The sequence below is a fragment of the Rhinatrema bivittatum genome, chromosome 3 (assembly GCF_901001135.1).
Source record: "Rhinatrema bivittatum chromosome 3, aRhiBiv1.1, whole genome shotgun sequence".
Classification (NCBI taxonomy): domain Eukaryota; kingdom Metazoa; phylum Chordata; class Amphibia; order Gymnophiona; family Rhinatrematidae; genus Rhinatrema; species Rhinatrema bivittatum.
In genome coordinates, this window is record NC_042617.1 from 411,564,941 (window position 1) to 411,580,598 (window position 15,658).

At 41.8% G+C, this 15,658-nt stretch overlaps 1 protein-coding gene across 1 annotated transcript in view; it reads left to right on the plus strand.

The window, feature by feature from the left end:
- DST (dystonin) overlaps nucleotides 1-15,658 on the plus strand; it is a 925,809-nt gene that overhangs the window by 743,177 nt on the left and 166,974 nt on the right. Inside the window, 1 exon segment of the mRNA XM_029595689.1 lies at nucleotides 14,609-14,850. Coding sequence (XP_029451549.1) covers nucleotides 14,609-14,850 — 242 coding nt within the window.

Below are 15,658 nucleotides of genomic sequence, written 5' to 3' on the forward strand. Positions count from 1 at the left end.
ATCTAAACGCCGCCCTTAACTTGTCCCTTGATTTACGCCTGCTAGAAGCAGACGTAAATCTACGCGTGCCAGCGGACTGCTGGCGCGCAGTCATCCGACCCGGGGGCTGGTCTGGAGGCCTCGACCACGCCCCCGGGCCGGCGCCACGCCCCCGGTCCCGCCCCCGAAACGCTGCGTCATTCGGCCCTGCCCCCTTAAAAAAACCCCGGGACTTACGCGCATCCCGGGGCTCTGCGCGCGCCGGTGGCCTATGCAAAATAGGCTCGCCGGCGCGCGAGGGCCCTGCTCGCGTAAATCCAGGCGGATTTACGCGAGCAGGGCATTTAAAATCCGCCCGTAGGTGTGCTGCATGCAGACAAAAATAAACATACAAAATGAACTTCAAAACTGTCCTTAATGAACTCAAACACATTTTAAATCCTTTTTCGCATTGTTTTCTTTTTTTGAAACTGGTAAATAAGTGGTTTATTTTATTTATTTATTTATTTATTTATTTTTACAGTGGAAATGTATGTTCAAAACAATTTTTTTGGTCTGGCAAATAGTAATTAGCAATAGAGTTGACTTATCAGAATGATAAAGTGATGCATTATATTCAGTAGTCATGCTACCGCAATTTTAGATTACTGCATCTGGTAACTTTTTGTTAATGGCTTTCCAAAATCACAGCTTACTTGAGTCTCCACATTGAATACCCATTGTAGCTGAGGCTGAATTTTTAAGAGATATTTAGTCCATTGATCTCTCCCACGTTCTAAGAGTAGTTTTATCTTATATGTGACATCACAGGCAATCTCTTTCCTGTAGTCCTCAAGGTCTGAACTAAAGAAATAGTGTGCGGCCTCTGTAATTCCCTGAGCAGTTTTCACATTTACAAGTTAATGTCATTCCACCTTATAGGTCTCCTCAATCTTCACTGTTTTTAAAAATGGTAGTGTAGAAGAGTCAGTCTGAGGGCCCTAAAAAAATACCTTTATGACTTCTGAGTCATAGGTTAATTTTACCCAAGTCTAGACACTGATTTTCCTTTGTGCTTAGAATGTTACAAATTCCTTTCAAGTCTGGTGTTCATTTAGTGAGCTTTTCTTGAAAACTGATGACCAAACCAGTATATATGGTCATCATTAGATTATGTCAATGTACCTTTAAAGCTTGGCAGTTATGTGGCCACCTACTGATGAAACTGAATGTCAGTCTTTGTAGTCATAGTTGGTTAGTTGGCTACTGGATTCTTGCCACAGTGGCTGCTTCTTTCCACTCTAGGGAAAGTAGCACTCCGGTTGCAAATCTGAATGTTATGTTCCATAACTTGTATTTTCAAAAGTGCAAATCTTTATTGAAAATCTTTTTTAAAAATGTGTTACTAGAACTGAGATCCCAATCATCACGTAAATAAAAAAAAATATATATATTTTTAGAGTTCTCAGAGTTTTAGAATTTTCACAAAATAAAATAGGACCACCAATTTGGTGGCTCAGTGGTAAATGTTGCATACTGTCATATGGAAGACATGGGTTTGCCTGGTTAGGGGCTGCTGTGGAGGCAGCATTCACAGGTCCTGAAGTGGAGGGAATCTCAACCATCATTCAGTGGCGACACCTGGTACCTATCCTTAGCATCCAGAATAGCTGATTTCAGGAGGGAGCTGCAGGCTGTCCCCGGCCAAGAATTATTGGTACAATGGCTGGGGTGAGCTGGGAGGGGGATATAAAAGTTGTGAAAAAACACTGGGTTATTGTGAATGACAGCTGCTGTTGCCAGAGTCTGTCAGAGGATGGTCCTGACTGAACAGGAAACCTAAAGGAGCAAGAGGAAACTGCTGAACAAAATGAGAGAAAAACAACCAAGAAAATATTTGCAAGAAGCAAGATTTTATGCATTAAAACCTTCAGGCCGATGCAGTATCATGTGCTAGTTGCAGTGCACGGCTCAAATCGCGAGCGTAGCTAATAGTACTCACATATAAATTCATGTTGATGAGTGCTATTAGCTATTTCCCTTGATGCAAAAAAAAAAATATGCTCCCGATGCGCACATTTTTACCTTCCAAAATTAATGCCTGCCCTGAGCAGGCATTAATTTTGGAGGAGCCAAAAACATTTACAGAAAAGCAGAAAATACTGATTTTCTGTACTTCCTCCGACTTAATATCATGACGATATTAAGTCAGAGAAACAGGAAAAGGTAAAAAAAAAAAAAAAAAATGGTCTGAACACCTCCAAGGTCTGGCCCAATGGGCCCAAGTGTTCAGGGTCGGACCCAGGGCTCCAGTATCTGAATTCGGGAATCCAAGGTCCTTACCGTAAAACCCCCTTGCCAGACTGCAAATCTTCTCCCTCCCAGCCAGGAGCTCCTGCCTGAGACACTTCTCTCAAAATCACTACCAATCCACAAACAGTGGGGGTAATCAGAATAACAATCACACTAAACAACCTACACTCAATAATTTTTAAAAATACCGTTCTGTGAACATTTTCCTTTTTAATCTCTTTCAAAAATGCTAATCTATAATTTTAAACATATACTTTAACCACACTTTTCACACTTGCTTGTTATCCCAATGAGATTTCTAAAAAAAATCTTAAGAGTGTAAAGTGATGCTTCATAAAACTTCAGGGCACCATTCCGGTATACCTTACTTAATTTTTTAATTATGAGCACCACCGTCCACCCTATAGTCCTTTTTATTATTTTTCTCAAAAAAACTTTTTTTTGTTTATAATTGTTGTATATTATTCCAAAACATCTTTATATAGAAGTGTGAAAAGTTCAAAACAGAGGGTCACAGTTCGCCAATCCAACATTCAAAAAAGAAAGAGTTAAATGGGTATTATCCCAAATGTAACTTAACTGAGGCTTTAGTATAACCATTGGCGAAGTTTACCCCAACAAGGCCCGGTTTCGAATTGCTTCTTGGTCAGGGGAAGCCACTTAGTCGCTGCACATCTCAGCTCACATTCAATCTTTACTTGAATCCATGAAGAACGCTCGCAAAGCGCTGCCCGATGCTCTCTGAAAAAATGGCGAACCTGCATACCCCTGTTCGACGTCCCAATTTAAAGGGACTCCATCATGTGACTTTCAATATGGCAAATAGTGAAATTCAGCCTCCCCTTTAAATCGAATTTAAAGAAGTCGATTTGATCATTCAGTCCAACCGGTGCTTCAGTTTTTAACTTATAGATCCAGTATTGCTCCCTATAGTTTAATAATGACCCCCATGTCATCCAACGTTGTGTTGCTTATCACTTTCTCGATTACTGTCCATTTCAAATCCTCAAACATATGACCATACGCCACACAGTGACTCACCAATGGGGCTGTCAAAACTCTGTTGTTAATTCACTATTAACAATTAATAGTTAATTTCACTATCCAAAAGAGTAAATAACTGATTCACATTTACCCTTCTAGACCTCTCATGATTTTAAACACCTCTATCATATCCCCCCTCAGCCGTCTCTTCTCCAAGCTGAAAAGTCCTACCCTCTTTAGTCTTTCCTCATAGGGGAGCTGTTCCATCCCCCTTATCAGAGGTCTGTACTGAATAAGCCAGCCAGCAGGCAAATTATCCAGTTTAAAGTTCCCTGGATAACTTTAACCCGATATTCAGTGAAACTTGCCCAGGAAAATGTTCTGCTGAACATAAGAACATCAGATATACCATCCTGGGTCAGACCAGTGATCAGTCGAGCCCAGTAGCCTGTCTCTGAAGGTGGCCAATCTGGGTCATCAGGAAGTACCCAGTAAATCCCAATGTGAAAGTCTGTTTCATGTCACTCTCCACAAGAATTAAGAGGGGAAAAACCGATGTCTATCTGGCTAGTAAATATTTATAGACCTGTCCTCTAGGGATGTGCAGAGGGACGCCATACGTTGCATTCGGGATACGTATTCGTCGGGGGGGCAGAATCGTTGCATACGTCCATATGGCATCCCGATAACGGTTATACGTCGAACCCTATTCGTTACCCGGCTAAAATTAAATTTACTACAACCCCCACCCTCCTGACCACCCCAAGACTTACCAAAACTCCCTGGTGGTCCAGCGGGGGTCTGGGAGCACTCTCACACCCTTGGTACCAGTTCAAAATGGCGTCGATAGCCTTTGCCCTACTATGTCACAGGGGCTACCGGTGCCATTGGTCAGCCCCTGTATCATGGCCATCGGCGCCATCTTGTGCTCCTACCATGTGACGAGGCTGACCAATGGCACCGGTAGCCCCTGTGACATAGTAAGGGCAAGGCTATCGGCGCCATTTTGGTTCCTGGCACCCGACGGCACGAGTGCAGGAGATCGCTCCCGGACCCCCGCTGGACCCCCAGGGACTTTTGGCCAGCTTGGGGGGGCCTCCTGACCCCCACAAGACTTGCCAAAAGTCCAGCGGGGGTCCAGGAGCGATCTCCTGCACTCGGGCCGTATTGCCAGTATTCAAAATGGCGCCGGCGCTACCTTTGCCCTCACTATGTCACAGGGGCTGACGGTCGATGACATAGTGAGGGCAAAGGCTAGTGGCTGCCAGTACTCAAAATGGCGCCGGCGCTAGCCTTTTCCCACTCTGTCACAGGGGCTGACCCTTGGCCCCTGTGACATAGTGAGGGCAAAGGTTAGCGCCGGCGCCATTTTGAATACTGGCAATACGGCCCGAGTGCAGGAGGTTGCTCCCGGACCTCCGCTGCACTTTTGGCAAGTCTTGTGGGGGTCAGGAGGCCCCCCCAAGCTGGCCAAAAGTCCCTGGGGGTCCAGCGGGGGTCCGGGAGCGATCTCCTGCACTCGTGCCGTCGGGTGCCAGGAACCAAAATGGCGCCGATAGCCTTGCCCTTGCTATGTCACAGGGGCTACCGGTGCCATTGGTCAGCCCCTGTCACATGGTAGGAGCACAAGATGGCGCTGATGGCCATGTGACAGGGGCTGACTAATGGCACCGGTAGCCCCTGTGACATAGGTCAAAGGCTATCTGCGCCATTTTGAACTGCATGGGATGGCTCCAGGATCCCCCGCTGGACCACCAGGGAGTTTTGGTAAGTCTTGGGGGGGGATCAGGAGGGGGGGGTTGTTTAAATTGGCGGCCAAATAATTCGGCGAAAATTCGTTGTATCCGTGGGGAATCGCGATATGTTTCGCTTCCCCATGAATACAATGAATATTGGCAGATCCGTTGCGGATTGCCAATATGTAGGGACCGAATACACACCCCTACTGTCCTCCAGAAACATACTCAAACCTTCTTTAAACTCAGTTATATTACTAGCTTCAACCGCATTTTCTGGAAACAAGTTCCATAGTCCAGTTATGCGTTGAATTGAAAAAAATAGTTTATTGAATTTGCTTTAAATCTGCTACCTGTTTCAGGGAGCGTCCTCTAGTCTAGTGGTTCTCAACCTTTTTTTTCCTGTTGTGACACACCTAACAGACACTGCTCACATGTGTGACACTCTACTCACTACAGTCCAAAGCCAATCTAAAAAAAGAGCCTCAGTGTTATTTTTATTATTAAGAATAACCACCAGGAAAAGATAAGTGTTCTCTTTGAACAGAAATGATATCATTTTTGTACAAGCTGCATTCTCTGTCCCCTACGCGGCCACCAAGCTTTTTTTCTTTTGTTGTCACTTACTTAGCAAGGGAAGATAGAATCTGTTATCACTGTCCCGGAAGAGAAAGAGAATTGCCATTTCTCACTGGACTCTGGCGTGAATGGAGGGCAAGAGCTGTGTCCTACTGGGCCCAGTGGGGGAAGAAATCTGCCTTGCAGGACTGATGCAAAGGTATTAGGAGAGCTAGGTGAACCATTCAGCCTTGCACACCTTCTCCCCCCCCCCACACAATTAAAACTTATGCATTTATAATAGATTTTACATGAAAAATTACATTAAAAATACAGTGTAAAAATTTACATGCACTGCTGAAATGCCAATCTGAAAACCCTGTGATAAAGGTAAAAAATAAAAAAGACACTTGAAACTCATATGGTATTAGGCCTATTGTAACATGTTCAGTGTGGGTTTAGCCCTCGGAAAATCATGAATAAAAGAAGTATAACATCAATATAGTAAATCTCCATACCAAAACAATAGTAACTGCCAGCATGCAAATAGTAATCACCCTACCTATGAAAAGACAGCAGTGCTAATATTACACCTTCTATTAGGGAAATAGAGCCTATAGGGATCTATAGGCTGCTATAGATCCCTACACAGAAACTACACACTGGCAGAATACCTCACCTCGGTCATACATGCAGAATACAGACAGACCCTCACCAAATACAGATTTAAAAAAAAAAAAAAAAAAAAAAAAAGCATAAGTATGACTAGAAACCATGTAGACAAGAACTGAACTGGAAACCACAGCAAGCCAGACTCTGTATGCAGTGCAATGGAAAAAGATTCACCATTCCTCAGAAAAAAATAAAATATAGAAATATAAAATCAAATAAATAAAAAGAATAACGATTTCATAAAAGCTGAAGAATAGAATAATATCCAAAAATTAAAAACTCACAAAAATGTTCCAAACAGCAGATGCAAACATCCAATAATTAAAACTTATAAGGATAAAATGAAATCCCCTACTCTCCATATCTAGAAACTTTTGATTTCCAGGTGCCCTGAGATTGTTGTGGATTAGCTGGCAAAGAGGGAAGGGGGTTGTTGTGCACAGACTTTCTTCTCTCTCTCTCATATATCCACATATACCCTCCCTCACTCTCACATGTAATCTCTCTCTCTCTCTCTCTCTCACACACATGCAGGCTATCTCTCACTTTCACTTGCTCAGTCTGTAGCACATACTCCCTCTCACACACGGGCTATCTCTCTTTCACATGCTCAGTCTCTGCCACACACACACAGGATGCCTTTCACTTTGACATACACTCACACATACATGCACACACACACTCTCACTCACATGCTCAGTCTCTGACAAACACATAAACACACACATGGTGACTCTCACTTTCACATGTTTAGTCTCACATACATGTATAGGCTGTCACTCACTCTCACGTTCTCAGTCTTACACATCCTCACAGGCTCAAGAGTCTCTCTCTCTCACACACACAAAGGCTGTCTCTCTCATATTTTCCATCTCACACATACAGGCTGTCTCTCACTCTTACATGCTTAGTCTCATTCACGCAGACACACACAAATACAAGCTGTCTCTCTCACATTCTTAGTCTCATACAGACACAAAAGCTTTCACTCTCACTTGCTCAGTTTCACTCACACACATATATATAAACACACCTAGACAGGCTGTCTTTCATTCTCACTTGCTCAGTCTCTGACACATGCACTCACACACACACACACACACACACACGCTGTCTCTCACTCATTCACACGCATACATATATAAACACATCCAGACAGGCTGTCTCTCACTCTCAATGTTCAATTTCACAAACACACACACAGGCTGTCCTTTATTCTCACATGTTCATTCTCACACAGACACACACACACGCTGTCTGTCTTCTCCCAGAAGCACAAGTGGGCAGAAGCAGTCTCAGCCTGTCGTCCTCCTCCAGCCCCTGCGGCCGAAGGGACTCTTAATTTTTCTTGAAGCCGCTGGGGCTGATGCTGCTTCTCTTGGAAACTCCATCCGTCCTGCTCCTTCTCTTCTCTTCAATCAGTCCCAAAGCAGGCCCAGAGCCCTTGCTGCTCCTCTTTCTCAGACTTAGCAATGTGACCTCTCTTTCCCATGTGGGCTCACCCCACTTCCTCTTCCAGCTGTACTGAAAAAAAAAAGTCGTTCCCTTGCCTGCCCACCCTCTCCTCCCGGTGTTGTAGAAGTGAGGTGAGTGCTGCTATTGGCTCTACTAATAGCCCGGGCAGATAAGGAGCAAAGTAGTGGGAGGGAAGATGAGCCACACACACCCATGTGAAGGACCAGGTCGATTGCGACACACCAGCTTATTATCCTCTGCTCTAGCCCTAGCACTATTTTATAGTATAAATAACCTTTCCCTTTTAACCTGTACTGTATCACACACAATTTTATGATCTTATGTCACTTTTTAAAAAATTTGTAGTCAGCTTTTTCAGGCACTTCAAAACAGATTGCATTCAGGTACTATAGGTATTTCTCTGTCCCCAGAGGGCTCACACACAATTTTATGGACCTCTGTCATATCCCCTATATGTCATTTCTCCTCCAAGCTGAAGAGCCCTAATCTGTTTAGCCTTGCTTCATAAGGAAGTCATTCCGTCCCCGTAATCATTTTTGTAGCACTTCTCCGTACATTTTCTAGTTCTGCTGTGTCATTTTTGAGGGGCAGCAACCAGAACTGCATACAGTATTTAAGGTATGGCCATACCATGGATTGTACAGTACAGCGGCATTATGATATTCACAGTTTTGGTTTCTATTCCTTTCTGAATAATTCCTAACATTCTGAGTTACAAGTCCACAGTAGGATAAGGTAAAATATTTAATGCAATAACCTTTTATGACCTTCATTTCTGATGTTTCTCAGGGTAATTTTCAGAGGTAAATGTAAATGGTAACAAACTATCGGCAATTTTCAGAAACCTGTTTACCCATATTAAGTTCACTTAACGTGGGTAAAACCTATTGACAATTTAATACCATCTTGAGTGTTGAGTGCAGTTCTGGTCACCACATCTAAAAAAAAAAAAAGATACAGCAGAACTAGAAAAAGTTCAGAGAAGGGCATTCAAAATGATAAACAGGATGGAATGATTCTCCTGTGAGGAAAGGCTAAAGAGGTTAAGACTTTTCAGCTTGGAGAAAAGACAGCCGAGGGGAGATATGATAGAGGTTTATAAAATAATGAATTGAATGGAATGAGTAAACATTAATCAGTTGTTTACTCTTTAAAAAAATACAAATACTAGGGGATATACAATGATTTTACTAGGTAAAACAGATGAGTGGGGGAGGGTGCATAAGGGGAGGTACAAAATGAGAAACTCATACACAGGATTATGATCTCATCATTTTATTGCAATTTAGAGTGCTGCTGTTACATTTGGGCAACAGCTGTAGCCTGTTTTGTATTCTTTCTGTGTTGTTTAATAAAATTTAAATTACAAAAAACAAACAAACAACTAATAAGAGAAATTACTTTTTTTATGCAACACATAATTAAGCTCTGGAATTCATTGCCAGAGGATGTGGTGAAAGTTATTAATGTAGCTGTGTTTAAAAATGGTTTGACAAGTTCCTGGAGGAAAAATCCATAAACCATTATTAAAGAACTATTCTAAACAAAATCACAGAACATATAGAAAGACATGGTTTAATGGGACACAGCTAGAATGGATTTACACAATCTATACATTTTTGTAGGGGTTAATAAATGTGGATAATGGTAAGCAGGTGCATTGAGTGTATTTGGATTTTCAGAAGGCATTTGCAGAAGACACAAAATTATCCTGAGTTGTTAAATCACAAGTGGATTGTGAAAAATTGCAGGAGGATCTTGCAAGACTGGAAGGCTGGACATTTAATTGGCACTTCAAATTTAATGTGCACAAGTGCAAAGTGATGTATATGGGGATAAGTAACCCACACTGTAGTTACACAATATAAGGTTCCATATTAGGACTTACCACTCAGGGAAAAAAAAATCTGGGTGTCTCAGTGGACAATACTTTGAAATTCTCAGTTCAGTGTACGGTGTGGTCAAAAAAGTAAGCAGAATGTTAGGAATTATTAGGAAAGGAATGGAGAATAAAACAGCAAGTCTCATATTGCCTCTGTATTGCTCCATGGTGAGACTGCACCTAGCACTGTATGTAGTTCTTGTATGTCAAAAAATATATAGTTGCATTGGAAGGTACAGAGAATGGCAATCAAAATAAAAAAGGAAAAGAAGCCCAGCATCCTGTTTCCAACAGAGGTCAAACCAGGCCACAAGAACCTGGCAATTACCCAAACACTAAGAAGATCTCATGCCACTGATGCAATTAATAGTAGTGGCTATTCCCTAAGTAAACTTGATTAATAGCTGTTAATGGACTTCTCCTACAAGAACATATGCAAACCTTTTTTGAACCCAGCAACACTAACTGCACTAACCACAACCTCTGGCAACAAATTCCAGAGCTTTTCTCCGATTAGTCTTAAATGTTCTACTTGCTAACTTCATGGAATGCCTCCTAGTCCTTCTATTATTCGAAAGTGTAAATAACTGAGTCACATCTACTCGTTCATAGTTTCTCTTTGTTGAAAGTATTACACGGGTTGCTTGAAAATTACCCACTCCAGCTTCACCAGGAACACAGAGGTTTGCCTGGCAAGATTTGGCTATTTAAGTTCACAGTAAAATCTGGAATGTCTCAAAAACTGTTGTGCCAATGCAGATTTCATATATTTCCTCAGGTCCAGCTGCTGTGATTTCTACTCTCATAGCCAGCTTTCTTTTTTTTATTTCTCATCCATCCTATCAATTCTTTCTCCAAGTTTAAATCCTTTGGGGTCTGTGTCTTTTGAACCCTTAACTCTCTCCCCTTTATCAGACACCTTTTCTGTTGTTTTTGTCCATAGTTCATGTTATTTGTTTACCTTCCTGTACAAGTGCTGATATGCACTGCTCGTTAAATATTAGGGATTTGCAATCATTTTTCCCGAATTAGGCAATGTCAACGAAATTGCCTAATTCAGAATGGTTCGAGAGAACTGAAAAATGATTGATTTTTTTCCGAAATTTTGGAAAAAATTCATTTTTTTAGTTAGTGCGCACTAACCCGAAAATCGGGGCCCCCGAAAAAAACCCCCCGAACCACGGGAAAAATGAAATTCCCGCCCGGGGGGGCCTCAAAACAAAGCCAGACACGAAACTTTTACCTGAAACACATCTCTATTAAATATAGGATGATATAACAAATTGGTAATACTCAGAACATTTCCCCTTTCATTTCTAGGCATTAAAAAAAGCCCTCCTTTGTCCCTTCTGTGCATTATTTCCAAACACCTGTTCTTATAAGCCAAGCCCTAAGAATTTAACAACCTAAGAATTTACCATACTGAGTCAGACCGAGGGTCCATCAAGCTCAGTATTCTGTTTCCAAAGGTGGCCAATCCTGGCAGGATCCCATACAGTAACTAGATCCCATGCTGCTATTGTGCAGTGGTAAGTAGTGGGTATTTCTTTACGGGCAGATTTTGAAAGGTGCGTGCACACAAGGACGAGCCAATTTTAAAACATGCGCGCTGGCGTGCGAGTGCTATAAAATCATCAGGCTGCGTGCACATGCGCACCAGATTTTGTAATCTGTGTGCACGTGCGCAAGGGGGGGGGTACAATTATGCAAAATTCACGCGGCAATGCATCCCAGCCTTTCCCAGTTCCCTCCCAGTCCACTCCAATTAAAGAGCGGACTGGGAGAGAACTTCCCTACCCTATCCTCCATTCCCGCCCCTATTCTTATCCTATCTACCCGTAGTTTTTTATTTTTTTTGTACCTTATTCTCAACAGGAGCAGTAGCAGGTTGCATGCGCCGGCACCCTGCCGGCCTGCGCTTCCCGGCACAGTGGTAAATGGCCGCTGTACTGGCACCTCCAGCCCAGCCCCTACCCTTTATCTGGGCCCGGTTCTTTGGCATGTAACAGAGGTTATGTGCATGGCTGGGCCCCTTTGAGTCCAGCCCAGCCACGCGCGTAACCTCCGTTTTTTACGTGCGTGGGGGATTTAAAATCTGGCCATAAGTCTATTTGTTTAATAACAGTTTATTGACTTCTCCACAAATCTGTCCAAACCTTTTTTAAACCCAGCTATGCTAACTACCTTAACCACATTCTCCGTCAATGAATTCCAGAGTTTAATTGTGCGTTGAGTGAATAAGAACTTTCTCCAATTTGTTTTGAATGTGCTACTTATTAACTTCATGGAGTTAGTCTTTGTATTTTTTGAAAGAGTAAATACGCACAGATTAAAAAGTATAATTGTGTGTAGTTAGGTCTGGTGACCAAAGGTAAATTATGCACATATTTTCTGAACGAAAATTGGTGTAACTTTTATGCACGTATTTGATTTAGTATTTATGACAGCCGTTACAAAGTTACCACCCAAATGTCTGCATACTTTAAATCTGCTATTTGTGCAGACAGTGGGTGTGAGAGTGGGTCAAAATAGCACATGTACATATGAAAATAAAATGCATGCATGGTATTTTCCTCCCTAGACCAAAACACAACCACAGGAATGCCATTCTTTGCCATGACTGCAGGTACATGCGTTTTGGAACCTACCTTGCCCACAGAAATTACCCTTTAGAAAATTGCATACACACAGATTGTGGAGGAGGGGTAATATTATAACAGGTGGCATAATTTTGTGGGCTTTTATGCGTGCATGCTACAACAGTTGTTAAACTGTACTTACATATGCAATTTTGCTTTGAAAATTATTGCAGTAAAGCCCTGCACACACAATTACATGTGCTATTTGGTATGTGTGCAGTTTTGTTAAGAGAATTTTCACACACACTTTTTAAAATCAAAAAGTATGCACATAAGTCCCAACCTCCCTGGAATACCTCTCCCCTATGACGTTAACTTTCAAACCAGTGCACTGGTGCACATATATGTATGTGTGTTGGCGTGTACCCAGCTATGTGGATATTTTTATAACATATGTGCTCATATGCACGCATGTTATAAAATAGCCTAGAAACGCATATATGTGCACCTAATTTAGGCTTGTGCGTGCCCTGTAGCATAAGTTGGGTTTGAACCGTGTAAATGAGAGAATTTTATAACAGGCATGCATCCACACCATGACCAGTTTGCCCAGTCTACAGCTAGGTCCTCAAAATCCCCTTGGTTCATTAGCCTACATCCTGCCCACCTCTGTAAACCCAGACCTCTCAAAATCCTCTGAGATGCCTACAAACATTTTTATTTAGACTTACACGTCCTCAATAGCAGAAGTAAAGTAATGTGGCAGTAGACCTGGGCATGTGCCTAGGCGCATACGTACTTATACGCACAACTCTTGGCCCCGCCCCGGAATGTCCATGCCCCGCCCACACTCTGCCCCTGTTTTTTTGTCCAAAGTGAGATATTTGCACATCGGGACTCGTGCGTGCATGTGGGCGACTTTTAAGATCTGGTGGACAGGCGCATGTCCTACATGCACGGTCTGGCTTTTAAAATTCACCTTTATGCACATAAAAATATGTGCATACAGTGTTTATGCATGTAACTTGACATGCGTAATGGTCCTACAGTTTTCTAAAGGGCGATTTCTATGGGTAAGGCTCTACTTTACCTGCAGAAGTCTCTTTCAGAATTATCTTCGTTTTACATGTGTTTTTTACATGCATTGATGAAAGGTGTTCCGGGGGGGGTGGAGTCTTGACAGGGTTGGAACTTATGCACAGGGAGAATGACTTTCCAGCAAATGCACGAATCGGCATATGCGGCCACGAGCAGATCTATGCTAGTATTTTAAAACCTGCTTTGTATAATGTGTGTAACTCTAACCCACAACATACAAGCATGTGTAGGCTTACATGAGAATACATGCAATGCATTTAAAGCACATACTTTTCCTATCTGTTTTAAAAATAGATGCACTTTATTTTACATGCAAAAATAAGGTAGGACTTAACTAGCATCAATCAGTGTATTTTAAAACCTGCGCACGTCAAGGAAGTTACTGGTTTTACCAATTAGTCCACCAGTTCGTCCAGTCCTTCTCCGGGTCATCCAGACTCTCCTGCTTCTTCAGCCTGATCTCACCCCAGTTCACCCAGACCCTCCCACACAGACACCATAAAGTTTAATATCATTTATGCCAGATAACAATCAAGTGTCAGATTACACCAGAAAGTTGGCAAATATATGGGGGGGGGGGGTAATTTTCAAAATGATAAACATGTGTAAATCCTATTGTAGCAATTTTCAAAAGCCCACTTATACAAGAAAAGTGTATTTACACATGTAAAACCCATTTCTAAGCGTGTAAATGCTTATGAAAATCTGGCCCTATGTGGATGTCTTTTGGCCCCATCTTTTTTATGCGCGCATATGTGCACACAAAAGTGAAAATATGTGTGTATTTTGGACTTTTATGAATTACGGAATACATAAATAGAGGCTGCTTAATGCATGTATATGCTAATTTTTACCCAAGTAACATTTTGAAAGTTCACCACATACATTTTAATTTTAAGAGTCTGTGCATATTCTCTTGAGAAAGCTATCGGCACCAAAGTGCTGGCAGTTTTGCCCAGATAAATTTTCAAAGAGGTCTTATATACAGAAATCCACTTTGAAATTTGATTTAACATACGCATATTTACTGGCTAACTTCTGTGCAAAGTTACAAAATTACGTCCTGAAAGGCTTAAAATATTCCTTGGTTCAGTCTAAAAGGAGATGGGGAAACCTGTGTGTATTTTTTTAGTTAAACAGTTTAATCCCGCTTTTACCGTGTTTGATGTAGAAGGAAGTGGGGATCCAGAAAGGGATTCAAGGATGAGAGATATAATGTTAATAAAATCCTGAAAAGCTATCTTGTGTCCTCTGTCCTTCTGTTTGAAGCATTGTGCAGAAATAAAAGATTTCTTGTTGTTAGGTTATTCTGCATTGTAGAAAAAAGAGCTGATGTGCTTTTGTCATTTCAGGTGATGAAGTAGTAATAATCCAAGAGAAGTTGGATGGCATCAAAGCAAGATATTCCGATATCACTAAATTGAGTTCTGATGTGTTCAAGATTCTGGAGCAGGCCCTGCAGCTGGCAAACCAACTGCAATCAACTCATATGGAGCTTTGCAATTGGCTTGATAAAGTGGAGGTGGAATTGCTTTCTTATGAAGCTCAGACCCCGAAAGGAGATGAATTAAATAAAGCACAAGAAAGGCAAAAAGTATGTTAAATTTTATTACGCTGTATAGAATGTGTTGTATTTATGTTTTGGCTTTAACTATAGCATTGTTTGCCCAGAAATGTGACTCTTAACCTGTTAAGCTTATATTTGGTACAAGACCATGAAAAACCAGGGACACAAACTGGTACCAGATTGGCAATTTAAGGTCAGGACCCAGGGGATTAAAATAAAGAATCAGAATCTCTTTCCTGTGTCATATGCTGTGCTCATAAGAGTTATAGTTTAAAATTTATCTGGAAATTTATTTTATTTTTAGGTATTTTATATTTGCATAATTGTTTTGACTGGTGTTACATATATTTTATATATTGATTTGTAATGTTTTGGTTTAATTGACTGTAATCTAACTTGAACGGGCTTGTACAAAATATATATATAAAGTATATTCCACTCAGCAACTGAATTCAGAAGTCAGCAGCACAAATACCCATCTCAGGAACTGTCATTAAGACTTCCCTGGCTAATTAACCTTATTTTTAGCTTTTCATATTGTAATTGTAATGCCATGCTGACTGCAGTGCCCATCCCGCGGCCTGCTAACCCAACTTTCGGCCCTGGAATGCCATCGACTCCCATGTGACGGCTTCTTAGGCATGTGCACAGATGCAGCTCGCGCCTGTAAAGGGCTCAGGGCAGGAATCAGCTTCACGGCTCTCCTTGATAATGTCAACCCGCCCGGGGATTTAAATACTAGCGTTGCCTCAGTCTGATACTTCAGCAATAGGTCCTTCTGAATCAGTTGGTGTCCGTTGCTATTTGGATCCTGCCTTCATTCCTGCCTTACTCT